General features: G+C 38.6%; 1 protein-coding gene across 6 annotated transcripts in view; it reads left to right on the top strand.

Annotated features, from left to right (window-relative positions):
• CNTNAP2 (contactin associated protein 2) overlaps nt 1–14,251 on the top strand; it is a 1,014,729-nt gene that overhangs the window by 609,070 nt on the left and 391,408 nt on the right. For all 6 annotated transcript variants that reach the window (XM_062625371.1, XM_062625372.1, XM_062625373.1 and 3 more), the window contains one exon: nt 9,603–9,774. In XM_062625371.1, coding sequence (XP_062481355.1) covers nt 9,603–9,774 — 172 coding nt within the window. The remainder of the gene's footprint in view (nt 1–9,602; nt 9,775–14,251) is intronic.

The raw sequence follows: 14,251 nt of genomic DNA, 5'->3' as shown, positions 1-14,251 counted from the left end.
GGCTAACCAAGAGGAATACAGAGTCATTGCCCAGGCATGCAGGTTTAGAACTGGGAAAGCAAAACCTCAGCTGGAGTTGAAGCTAGTCAGAGATATGATAGGCAACAAAGAGAGACTTCAGTAAGTGTATCAGCAGCAAATGGATCCTGGAGTGCTGACAGAAGCAGCCAATGTCATTGCAAGGTTGCTGTCAGTGATCTTTGAAATGTTACACTGATTTTGGGAGATACCTGAGGTTGTCCCCTATGATATGGATGAGAGAACAGTGAGAAAAGTGAATGTTGTATACCTTGATCTTAAAAAGGCCTTCAACACAAGCATGCGTAGTATCTTTGTAACATTGAGTGAAATATGGATTGGATAGATCTGTATGGTGGGAGAAGATTGACTGAATACCAGGCTCAAATGGTGGTGATGAACAGTACAAAGTCTAAGTGGTGACCAATTACTAGTGGTGTTCTTCAGGAACTGGTGCTGGGACTGGTACTGTTTGATTTTTTTATGAACAACCTGGGTAATGGGATGGAGTGCACCCTCAGTGATTTGGGGATGATAACCAACTGGAAGTAGTTGGTATGCTGGAACTTAAGGCTGCATTCACTAGCATGCATCTTAAAGCACTTTCAAAAGAGCTTTTAATGAGCCTAATGTAATTTTTCACAGCTAAGTCCTGTAACTTGCTATTTAAAAAACTCCCAATGGCTTTATGTTGAGTCACTTCTATATGAGGCCTTTGCTGCTATTCCTGCTGTGCTTTTGAATAGAGAGCCACAGTGTTTAAAGAAATCTCCTTGGCTCCATTGGAATTGATACTGATACTGGGAGAAGGAAAGAATATTAAGTTATACTTCATAAGGGATTATTTTGTGGTGCCAGTTTAAAATTTCATTCAGTTTCTTTGAAAACAAATTTATCTTTTCTTTTTTTTTTTTAATAAAAAGAAGACGGTGGCTGGAAGGTAATTTCTGTATATTACTTTCTACAAATTTTCTATGGAACACTATTTCTGTGGAAATATATTTCTATAGAACATATATTTCTATGGAACAGTTGTTTTAAGTGAGCAGATTACAAGTCTATGAATGGGAGGTTGGATGCACTGAGAAAGTAGAAATGCACCGTATCCCAACAGCTGGAATTCTTTTTGTTAGTTTTCTAATTGAACAAGGTTAAAGATCAGTTTCTAAAATGATCATATTTTCAAATCTTAGAGAAAGAACATCAAGTTTAAAAAAAAATGAAAAATGGAATGGTGATCCTGTCTAACATGCAAGTCTTAAGAGTAAGAGACAAATAGACTTTAGTTTATTCCCATTTAAACAGACTTTTGTTTCTTTCGATTGAGTGACATGTTTGCATTCATAATAGTTTTAAATAATTATGGAGCTAACAGAAAACATATTTTGGTTTTACTGTTGTTGCCTGGAGTTCATTCTGATTTATTGTGCCCATGACAGGGGGATTGGGACTGGATGATCTTTGGGGTCCCTTGCAACCCAAACTGTTCTGTGATTTCTCTCAATATAGGTTGAGTATGTGTGGCTATGTGAGTATTTTCCACTTACAACGATGTTAAGCGCTACTAACTTTTCGCTTGAAGTGCAGGTACAAATTATGTGCTACAGATAAAGCAGCTCACATTCAGAAAGTAAAAAACATGTTCACGTTGTGGAGATTTGATACTTCTTCCTAAATTTGGAAAGATAATCCACTGGCAATCTATACTTGTGTTTCTCAATTGATGTATTTCTGTATTTGTGTTTCTAAATGCAAATAAGAAAGCTGAATACTGTGTAAATCATGACCACCTGAAAAAACAAATACAAAGTTCTAGTCCACCACTGAAAGAAAGATGCATAATGCTTTATGAAGTTAAACCATCCAGTTTGCCCAAAGCGGTATTTAATTCAAACACTATATGAATATCACATAATTCAAGCAAATGGCATAGCCAGTCCACTAAAAAGTGGAGGGTCTGCTGCTCATGTTGCTGTGTGTACTTTTAAGGTATCAGAATGACCATGAGATTTTTCCTCTTATCCTGCCTTTTGTGCATCTCGTCTTCATGTCTAATACATAGTAAAAAATGCAGCTGATAAAAGTGCCATGGTAAAGTTTTGAGTTCCATGTCTTTAGAGTTGTTCCATATTCTCTCTCAGTTTTTAATAATTTGTCAATCAGTTATGAGGTTTGTAATGCTAAGATTTTAAAATGAATCACTGTGTCTTTTTTTTTGCATAAGATTCTAATAAGCATAAGGGCAGCCTTTACTGTGAACTTAATGACTGTTATAGGGATTCCATCAAGCCTTACAGAACTTAATTGACTTGATTTCATTGCTGATAATTGATAATTGTCGATACTATTACTGAGCATTAACGATAATAAAAAATGTGAATTTAAGAACAAAGCTATGATTAATCAAGGAAAATCTAAGCTTTGCAAAATACTAGAATTTATTAAGATAACTTTAAGCACCAAATTTTTGTTTTTTACCATTAAAGTGAAACAATGTTGATCTTTAAATCCATATTTAATGTGCATCCTGTAGTGATGCACTTATCACCAATGATCTACATGCTTAAGGTAGTTTTGGAAGTTTGAAAAATGACTGTAAGGTGTTCAAAACCTGGAAGTTACTGCTAAAAGAAGTGTCAAAATAGACATTTAGGATGCACTGAATATCTGAATGTACTTCAGATGAGATCACTTTTCAAGTTTCAAACATGTAGGAACAAAGCTCCAGCAGAGTGTGCACCACAAGATAATTCTGGTTTCTTGGTAAATCTCTGGGGAGATTGGCACTTTTTGTGGTTATAGTTGATAAAGAGTAGTAGGTGGTAAGGGAGGAAATTGTTCATGCTGGAGAACATTCAGTGAATGGCATGAAACCAGAAATGGTGTTTAAGGTGACTAAACCAAAACTCAGTTGCGGACTGGTACAGTTTACCCCAGAGTGATGTACTGTGGCTATACAAAGTGTTGCTTGCAGTGATTTTTCTTGGGTGGTTAGCCACCACTTACCTTTGTTAACTAGACTGCAGAATAAAATGTTGAATTAGAATATAAATCTCTTAGGTGGAAGTCGGTGGAAGTAAATCAAGTTACTCTGTAGCTGAATTGGTCCAACGACTTCTGTACTGCTGTTTTGGATTGAAGTAAATTCACCTTAGTGATATTGTAGTAAGAAGTTTGCAGTAGGAAAGGAATAGGTTTGTGTAGGAGCAGCAAATAAGATTACACAATTAGCACCAACAGTGTAGTCTCCATGCTGTACGTCATTAAAGGCAGAAAATAGAGATTGAGTATTTATGCTGCTTCTATTTTCCTGAGTGTAATTCTCTCCAGCTAGACATTTTTATCTCCATGGGGGATTTTCAGTAGAAGCATAGTAGCAGTAACTTTGGAAATCTGGTTTACATTTACTCTCTTTGTTACAAAAGCCTCTGAATAGCATGTATTATATGGGTAGCGTCATGTACAGATTTGCAGCAATTTAATTGTTATGTGTCTTTCTGCATTTTCTCTCATATCCAATAACGTAAGATAGAAATTGCAGTGAAGTGTTAGATTGATTTAAATTAGCCAAGTCTGGTAATAATGATCATTCTTACTGCTTCTCTCTGTGTCAGAAAGTGATGATTGAACCTCGTTGTCATTGCTCTTGTTTCCAGTTATTTGAAGGAGAATTTTGTCTAAGCAGGAAGTTCAGGACAGCTTCTGAGTGTATTTCAAAACAGAGTTCTTGCTTATTCCATACTTTAGGGTTTCATTACAACCTCAGTGTCCTGATTCATTTTGATCACTGCCAGTTTTTAAGTAAAGGATTAAAACGTATCTAAAATTTTCTCTTATTTTAAAGTAGTTGTTTGCTTTTTATTGTAGTTTTCCTGAGGACTCTTCATTTATGTCTCATGTGGATGGCTACTCTCAAATTCCACTCAAGTAGGCAGGAATTGGAGATGTTTTTAATGAAGCAAAAGCAAAATAAGCAACCTCCAGCCACTTTAAAAAGTGGACTTTCCTTAAAGGACCCCTGGTTTGTATGTGGCACACTTTCCATCAAGCAGAGTTGCTGCTTTCACTTCAGCATAAAATAAGCTGGTTTTATAACATGAATTACCAACCATTCACATCAGTTCTTCTCCAGTTAATGACTGTGGAATACATTTATTTGCAAGAAAATCAATTAAATCTTGCTCTTCATCCGTTTTTTAAACATCAGGATACAAGAGGATCTGGTTTTCCTATTTTTTTGTGAAAAGAAACATACATTTCCTGTGTCAGTGAATTTCTCAGGGAGCTGTAGTACTGGATTGGCGTTCCTTGCACCTCAGGTAGGGAGGTCGTAGGTCCTACGTTTTAAAGAATTCAAACCCATCGAGAGCTGGCAGGTTCTGAATTAGTGTCAATACACTGAAGTGAAATCTAACTGAGGGTTAAGGAGTGACAGTATACAGACAGACTGAAAATTCTCAGTGCTTCTCCAGAACTGGCTTCAGTTAATAAGCAGGCAGCTGGTGATAAAGTGCTTTCAGAGAATAAGATCTGGCTGAAGACCGGATCTCCAGAGAAGACAAAATGAATCAGGAGGTGCAAGACTGGTAGAAAACGCTGCCAAGTCTTGTGAGATCTGGTTAAACTTTTTCATCACAGTATCAGTGACATGTACAGAGAAGATTCTGCAGACTGCACTGGAGGCTTCATTAAGGCTAGCCTGGCTTACTTGGAGGACTCATGTGAGTGTGCCCCGGGGGTGCTGGAAACACTACATCCTCTTGTTCTAAGCTCTAGCACTAGGAGAGTGTGCTTTTCTCTCTGTATATGAAGCCATTTCGGGGTTTTAGGTTAGGAATACACATTTGTTGGGATGAAATGCCCTACCATGCTATTCAACCTCTGTGTTTCTATAAATCAGAGATGAAACAATGAAGACAAAAGTAAAGACTAATTTCTTAGAAAATGCCTCATTCAAGAAATTAGTGCCTTTCTCTGCAAAAACACACAGAAAAATTGTAGTTCCCATTCTGGTTTCTGTTTCTGCACTCCACTGAGCTGGGAAACTCTGAAGTTTATTTCATGCTCTTGGAGCAGGAAACTTCTAGTTTTCCAAAGTAATTGCTTCTGTTCCACTTCACAGTAAGGGCCCCATTCTGATCTGACTGAAACAAGCATAAAAATACTGCACTGGATGTGGGTAGGTGTATTGAGCTTTCCTTTTAGTGTCTTTTCATGTTTATTAACATAATTGCAAGGTATTATTTTCAATCTAAGTAAATTGGTTTGCACTGAATTTGAGTTTTGTTCTCTGAGTTCAGAATAACATGTTTGAATTATGTATGATAGCTACAGAAAATCTGAAGATAGCTTGACCTTGAACGGTTCTGTGCTGCCATTTATCCTGACAAATACAGAATTTGTTTCCTTCCTCTCATTCTGCAAGGATCCCGGAAGTATACTTGAAATACCACACAGATAAAAATCAGTGGCAGATGTGAGATCAGTCACTGTTCCTGTTGATTACTAGTTCACTAGTTCCCCCCCATTGTACCCCCCACTGTATATGTATACATACAAATATAAATATATACAGCCCATCATTGACTTACAAATAAAACAAAAGGCAAAAAAAAACTATAATGAGGTGTTCTCACAAGCTATGGAGAAAAAATGTCATCTTGTCACATGATAATTTGTACTGTGCTTCAAAGAAAATCTGTTTCACATAAGGATACAAAATAACTTCTAGTTGTATATTCAGGGTCTAGTATGATATCTCATTCTCTCGTCAGATCTCATAAATTAAATAGGGCATCAGATGTTTAATGACATGCTCTGACTGTATGTACTTTTGTTACAATACCATGAACCTAAACATATTCTTCTTTCGACTTTCTTTGTTATGCTGTCTTTGATAGAACCTTACTCGGGATTGGAAGAGAGGCATAACAGATCTTGACACCAGCAAAGAAATACTGGGTTTATTTCATAGGCATTTTATTATAGCTATTATAACTTACTATGTTTATTAAAGTGACTTCTAACACAGAAAATAGCATGAATCAAAATTATGTATCTTCTAATCTTCCTTGCAAGTTTGAATTAAGATCAGGAGTTGGATCTAGAATTTAGGCTGTTCCATGTTCGGCAGGTCAGAATGAAGTTCTGGAAACAAATTTCCTTTAACTCAGTTAAATTCAGATTCAGTTCACGTCTGACCTTTGCAGGATAATCCAGTTCGTACCACAGCACGTCATGCCCAGTATATAAACTGGGGCAGTTACCTGGAAGGGCTTAGATCACTGCTCAGTTGGACTGGGTATCAGTCGGCAGGTGGTGAGCGATTGTATTCTCTTCCCTTGTTGTTTCCCTTATCATTATTATTATTATTGGTGGTAGCAGCAGTGGTTTGTGTTATACCTTAGTTACTGGACTGTTCTTATCTCAACCCGTGGGAGTTACATTCTTTTAATTCTTGTCCCCATCCCTCTGGGAGCCAGGGGAGAGGAAGTGGAGGAGTGAGAGAGCAGCTGCATGGCTCTGATTTACGGCTAGGCTTAAACCACAACATCTTAAAATGGGAAAAAAAATAAACAGTAAGATTCAGATTTTGTAGGGGAAAACTCAGAAAGATGTACAAATTACAGGATAAGGAAGTTTACCTGACTTTAACGTGCTTTTGTAATCGTAAGTGTGAACATGGTTTTAAACTGTCCAAACTGCATTTTATGTACCTTTTGGAAAGGTACATATTTTCTTGTCAGCAAGAAGACCAATACAGTGCTGGTCAAATTGTTCAGCCATCATTTAGCCTTTCTAGTGATAGCATTACAGTCAGCCTTGGTTCTATAACTTCATTTAATTTCACTCACTGTAGGAAGGATGAGGAAGTGAATCACGTCTCAGTAATGGACATGTGGAAGGGGAAGGCATTGTTGTGTGTACTGAAATAACAATCACAAGGGCATCAGGTTTACATTTGAGGCAAAAGCTTTGCCCCAGATGATTCAGACTGGAATTATCTAAAATGTCCAGGTCCCACCAAAATTAATGGGCATTAGGCTGTATACCTAAAATAGTTAACAAACAGCATACATATTAATACAAGGGTTATCTAGTGTCTTTCCCAAGTGCAAAATTCTTTACAGAACAGTATGTTTTAATCTGCATTCTGAAAGGTTTGTCTAAGCTATGACTGCAATTTTAAAGCAGAAAACAAAACAGTGTCAGAGAAGGCTGGTTTGTGAGAAGCATATGGCTCAAAAACCCCACTGTTCTTCCACTCCCTTGATTTACATAGTTAGGTTAGGAGCAGCCGCCCGCTTCAGCCACTCCAACCTACAACTCCCTCCCACCCCAGCCAGTGGAGCCCAGCCTGGGAACCAGGGACCTGGGGTCTCTGCCCAGGCTGAGGGACCCAGCTTCTACTTCTCTGTTTGCAGGGTCAAGCCAGCAGCAGAGACCAATAATAACCGTGTGCTCGTTAGAGTGTAGTGATACTTCAGATGCAGTGAAGCTGAGAATCCTGTATTAAAATGCCTCTGTGTTCAGTTCTCAAATGCTATCAAATGTTGGTAGTAACTTGGAATATATTGCTGAATCTAATTTGCGGCTTAGTTACTTGGTTCATACTGGTTTTGATATGGAAATTTAATTGTGTCTCTAGGTTTTCATCTTATTTTTCAGTTAGTGCTTGAAAGATGATGGATAATCTTTCATCATATTCAGATACAGCCATATAATGTCCTTGGCTTTGCTGGGTTTACTATTGTGCTTGTATCCACCAAACAACAGGGAATTGCACCTTCAGTTGCTCTGTACTGTTGTCTACTGTAAAGCCTCAGCTGAATTTAGTCAGTCACTGGAAAGAACAAGTTAAAAGAAGTAGGAAGCAGGTTTCTGAAAGCCCTATCCTCTCTTCTTCACATAAGTCACTAGCCAGTGCACATGCTGGGAAGAGAACAGAAATCCTGTCCCTATGGCTTGACTCTCCTGCCAATCCAAACTAACAATCCTCAGTCTGGGATTAGCACGATTTTGGTGGGGGGCAGTTGGTCTGATGAGGTTTTTGTGCATTAGTTAGGCAACTGGGGAATACTTTGGAGTTAGTCCTTTTCCATCTGATGTGTATTAGTGTGAGGGGATTAATAATCTTCCTCATTGTAGTTTATGGCTCCTTGTATTGTTGGGTGATATGACCTCAAGACAAGCCTTTGGCCATGAATGTTCTGGCAAAACCGTTCAGTTAAAATGGGTCTTAATTATATTTTGGGGAAGACTTTATATGTATCTGGGTTTTGTTTTATTAATAGGTGCCACATTAAGCAGCGTCTGTCCTCAAGTGCCAGTTGCTTGTTTCTGCCCTCTATTCACTGACCTCTTTTAGCCAGTCCTTTTGTGTCACATGATAAACTGTATTCAGGAGCAGAATTTAGAAAGACTTTTATTCCTTTTTCCTGCTGCTGTTCAAACAATATTAGTTGGATAATCCATTATTCTCCTATCTCCATGAATAGCTGTTTCCATTTACTGAAGAAGGATGGAAGGCATTGGAGATCAGCAAGTTGGGTAGGAAAATGAGAGAAGGAATGGGAGCTGTCTTAGGCACGAAAACCAATGTGTCAGTCAAGAACTGCAGGGCTAGTCATCTTTCTAGCTGAAATCTGTAAATCCATTATGCATTTTTCACACTTTTCCTTTCTTTGCCAGTAAAATGCTGGCTGCTCTCCCTTTCTTCCTGTTCTCAACTTAAACAGATTCTGTCTAAATTCTTTTCCTGAAGCTTTTCCAGGGAGTTAAATCTTGCTTAAGATTTATAAGCAATGAATGAGGCTCTCCACTTATCCAGGAGATCCTGTCTTATCCATGACATTTTTCACAAGTAAATCAACACAGTCACTTCCAAAGGGCATTCAGTTAAACAACTACATACAAACATCCTCTGTGTCCCTGCCTTTTAACATGAGTCAAGACACTAATTCATTCTCATCTCTTATAGAACACCTTCAGAAAGACAGATAAATGAATGTATTGAGAGCAAGAATGGAAATCTGACAGAATGTTCTCACATTCCTCAGAAGTGGGCCAGGACATTAGATTTTAGGGCTAGTTTCAAGTTTGCAGAAAGTTTCCAACACACGTACATTGCCGAGGAAGGCTAGTTCTAGAGAAACTTGTCTAGAAATTCATTTAATGGAACACATGGAATGCGTTTTGCCCAGAAAAATCTAAGAAGTGGGAATGTGATTCCTGAAGTACAGCAAGACGGATATTCTTCCTATTCCCTTAATCTTTGTGTGAAGAGAGAAATAATGAGAAACAGCACTAGAAGGCGGGGGGAGGAGAAGGTTAGCAGAAGATTTCCATCCTGTAGACACAACTAATGAAAGAATAATCAACTGTACTGTATGAATTCTTGCAGGTAGTTCCCAATGACTTAAATCAATAACCTTACAATGTAATCTAATAACTATATAATATTTCTTTCCCACCTTGCCTTTTTCTTTCCCCATCTATAAAACATGTCTTTTCCTGTGGTAAAAGTACGGGTTTGAGCAGTAGTACATGAAGTGAATAATGCTCTTTATCCTGCTGCTTTACAGGGTTTCCTGTACAGATGAATGACTCGGATCACTTGCTATTCCAGCATTCATTTCAAGGGTGCATGCAGTTTATTCATGTGGATGATCAGCTGGTGGATTTACACGCAGTGGAGCAAGGCCAACTGGGAAGCTTTGCCAATGTCACCATTGACATGTGTGCCATTATTGATCGGTAAGTTGTGGAGACATCGCTGATACTCTGATACACTGATGCATGCTGCCCAAGCAAGTGGTAAATGCTCCATCCCTGTCAGTGTTCAAGGCCAGGTTGGGCAGAGCCTTGGGTGACATGGTCTAGTGTGAGGTGTCCCTGCCCATGGCAGGGGGTTGGAACTGGATGATCTTAAGGTCCTTTCCAACCCAAACTATTCTATGAATCTGTGATTCTTTGTCCTGCATGTTCTGAGACTGTACAGTGATACAGAAGAGGTGGCATCAGTGTCTTCTGGCTTCACTGAATTCCGCAGAGTACTAAAATAGGTCCACATGCTTGCACAACTGTTTATGTAATAAATGCTTAAACTGTATTAAAATAATGCCTGGTGGTTGGGTTGGTTTTCTTTTTTCCAAACTGAGAAGAGTAGTTCCGAATTATGGCAGGCTTTTGCTTTGATCCCTGCCTTTTCAATCACTTACCTGGGTTAATTTCTCTTCCTCCTGAGTAATATTTTCTTCTTTGATGGCAAAAAAGAAAACATGAGGAAAGACAGCAAAGAGCAATTAGCCCAACTCCTGAATGCAGGCTGCTTGGCTTATGAGAATTGCCTACGTATTAAATTCATTACAAGTTTGCTGGAAAGCTGAAGATGGCTTTTTAGAATTTAGAAAGAAGCAGAAATGACAAGATCATAGAACCCTACAAGGATTCAGGTAAGGAGCAACCAATGGAGTTGATGTGGTCCGAGCCCCGCTCATAATGCAGAGCCAGCTTCAAAGCTGTGTCAGGTTGCTCAGGGCCACAGTCAGTAGAGTTTTGAGAATGTCCAAGGATGGATATTCCACAGGCTGAATGACTCTGGGTATTAGCAAAGAGTGGCATAGTTAAGGTAAAGAAAAGTGTGTGCTTTTGATTTCCTGCTGAAGGCAAGAGAATCTCAAAGAGATTAATGTTACTAAGAGAAAAACAAAATGCAGCATACTGCTTTGGTCTTACAAAATGCCTCTCTTCCTGAAATGTAGACATCGGTTTGCAGTAAACAAGTTGTGAGTTGACTGTAGTCAGGAGCCAAACATCTGCCCTACCTTTTTCTCACTCCTCTCTTCCAGGAGATGGTGTGGGGAGGAGGGGAAAGTGAAAAGACTCTTACAAGTGAAAAGACTTTTGGATTAAGTTGATAGTTTAATAAGAATGGCAGTTTAATAAGAAACGCAAAACCTGCACATGCAGGCAAGTGAGAAGAGGAATTCATTCAGTACTACTCATTGGTAGGCAGTTGTCTAGCTGCTTCTGGGGAAATGGGGTCTCAGCAACTATAATGCCTGTTTGGAAAGAGAAACATCCCCACCCCTTCCTCCTCCATTCCCTGAGATTTTATTGCTGAGCATGACAGTGCAGAGTATGGGATACTGCTATGGTCAGTTTGGGTCAACTGTCCCAGCTGTGTCACCTCCTAACTTCTCCCACCCCCTTCCTTCTGGCCTTTATGGCGGAGAGTGTGGAGCTAAATCCCTGGTGCTGTGCAAGCTCTGTTCAGTAGGATCCAAAACAGTGGTGTGTTATCAACAGTGGTTTACCCAAACTGAAGAACAGCACCATACGGGCTGCTGTGAAGACAGTAAACTGGAAACTTCATCCCAATCAGACCCAGTATTCCATTTTAGCAATATCAGTGTGAAGGAGCATGTGGTGTACCAGTGGGTTGTTGTCCTGGTGTGTGTGGCTGTTTTACATTGCTGCTTCTCATGGACCTGTTGAGGTCTGAAGTCATAGTGAAAAGAGGAAGCGAAGAGTTGCTGTCATAGGGAAGAAGTTTGTTTTATCTCCTCACATACAATTGAAATTAGAAAGGTCTCATGGGTTAGTACTTGAGAGTTTGAATTGCTCACTTTTATTTTGAATACCTGGTTTTGGGAATGTAAATGGACTTGGAAGAAAGGATGGGAAGATACATCTAGTTAAGTCCCTGCTTTTTCCCCGGTGGATAAATCTGTTTATGTGACAGTTTGTATTGATCCTGTTTATGCCAGCATCTATTAGAAAGAATTCCATCATCATAGGGAAAGTAATTAGAATTAGGCTTTTGCAATGTATTACAATGTAGTTACAATTAACTTAGAATGTAAGTTAACTAGAATCAGGTTTACAATGCACTGTTGAAAAACAGAACTTAAAGCTTCCTATATGTCAGGCAGCTTACTTTTGAGTTGAACTTCATATAGAAGTTACTATTCATATGGTATTTCTTTTTATAAGGTATAATAATATATATTGTTATTCATTATAATACCATATGCCATATATGGTATTATATGAAATACCTTTTACTGTGTTAAAATATTATGCTTTATATATTGGACTTATTTTATATACCTCATAATATTTGTATTCATTATATATTTTAATATAAATAACACTGGTTTATGTATGTTTCTGCATATATGCTTTCTCTAAGGAAATGGAGTCTCACTCTCTTTCTTCTGCCACCTTGGACACTTACATCATCCTGATTATATAAAACATATGTATATAAAACTATGTATCTTATATTTATGCCTCGTAGGCACTGGAAGTCTGTGTTACAGAGTAACAGTTGTTATTCTGAAACAATCAAAGGAAATTAGGATATTATCCAAAGAATTTTCTTAGGGTTGATTTGGGGTTTTTTTAAGGATTGAGACGTAATCCAGTTTGTTGTTTTACCATGATCAAATTTATTTCTTTGTAGTCTGCACTTTGAAGCAAACCCTTTGACTAAGAAGTAATAATGCCAAGCTTTAGATGTGACTGATTTGTATGGCTTTCTTATGAACATCTGCAAATAAGAGTTTACAAGCACTTCTATTACCATATGCCACTATATATAACATCTTTTCTGTGGCTTTCTTTTAAAGGATCCAAGTACCATGTGTACTATATATTAGCTTAATTTCATTTCCTTTGAAATGGGAAGATATTTGTGACTGTGATACTGGTATCCTCCTGCCTTTTGTAACTTGTTTAGCTCTGAATCATAAAGGCTTCAGTCATCATCAGCATGGAAATTGCTTTCATAGCCACACTTCAGTGAAGACCCCCACTGGGCAAAAAGATAAGCTGTCACAATGAATTATTCTTACTGCAGACTTCAGCCATTTGGTTGAGGGAAGAAAAGGTGAAGTTGTGAATGGTGGCATTTTTCATCATTAGCTACAGCAGATAGTAAGGAGGGGACAGTTCTCTCTATAGGAACATGACAAAAACTGTGGCAGGTTCTCTTGTTGCAGCTGCCTGGAGCTAACTGCTCCATGTTCTGCCAAACTGAACACCTGACAGGTATGGAAAAGGTTTCTGCATTTCTGTTCTAGTATTTTTTTAGGATGTTAGAATAGTCACATTAGAGCATTACACTTGTACTTGGGAGATAAGAGTATTAAACCAGTGCCTCATTGTTTTCAGTCTTCCTCTCCTCATATCAGCATTTTGCTATTGCAAAGACTACAAGCCGAGATCTTATTCAAAGTGATGACCAAAGCTAAGGAACATCCTCTTTTTACTGGTGACCAAATAGTAAAAGTGCATAGAATTTCATTCAGGTATATATATACAGCAATTACAGGCAGCGAAAATGCTACTGAGGATAAACAGTCACCCCTGTTTGTGTATCTTAATCACCTTTAATTGTATTAGCAATGCAACTTGCTTTGTTTTCGCACTGATCAACATGCTATACTGCTTGTGACAGCACAGGTCTCTGTATACCTCCTTTACTTATCATTAACAAACTTAACTAGTCACAGGCCAGATGTTACAGTTGTACTTTAGGATTTTAGCATAGGACTTTGAACGTGAATTATAACTCACAACTAATTTATCCCAGAAGCCTTGGAGAATTCCAAAGCTCACCTGACTTTGTTGTGGCTAGAATTACGGATTTTAATCATGAAATCACAATGAGGAGATACTGAAATGGTTTCAAAACATAGTGTGCAATCTGTCATTGTAAATTACGCAGAACTTATGCCAATTTTAACAAAAATCTTTGTGTACCCTAAGAGATGAAATGACAGAAATGAGTGAAAAAATGCAGTAGCAAGAATGTACCTGTGGCTGCTTCTCGTGTTTCACGAATGGGTGAACTGTGGGATTCTCTCTGTACACGGTGAGATGAATTAGACATCAATTTTTGGTGATAAGTTCATGTTAAAGAATCAATGTAAGTAACCAGCTTTGTGCAGCAGAACAACAATCTGGGTGATTGCTGCTTACCTGATGTGGTGATGCACTGTATGACAGAGTGCCAGCATTTGGCTTTAATCCCATAGGCTTCCTCTGAAGGCTGCTGGGCTGAGTGGCAGTGGGTGTGGCTGGGCATGGTGGGGCTGGTCACCCCCATGTCATTGTGACACCACCCAGCAACACAGCAGTCACAATGCCATGGAACAGAATAAAAGGGAGCAGCCTCCTGTGTCCCCTGGCAGAGATGGCCCAGGGCAGCCCGAGGACATCCGAG

Source organism: Pezoporus occidentalis, unplaced genomic scaffold, assembly GCF_034315485.1.
Source record: "Pezoporus occidentalis ecotype Australia unplaced genomic scaffold, CSIRO_AGI_Poc_V1 ctg28, whole genome shotgun sequence".
Classification (NCBI taxonomy): domain Eukaryota; kingdom Metazoa; phylum Chordata; class Aves; order Psittaciformes; family Psittacidae; genus Pezoporus; species Pezoporus occidentalis.
The sequence above is the reverse complement of the archived record's forward strand: the minus strand, read 5'-3'. Positions and strand labels throughout refer to the sequence as shown.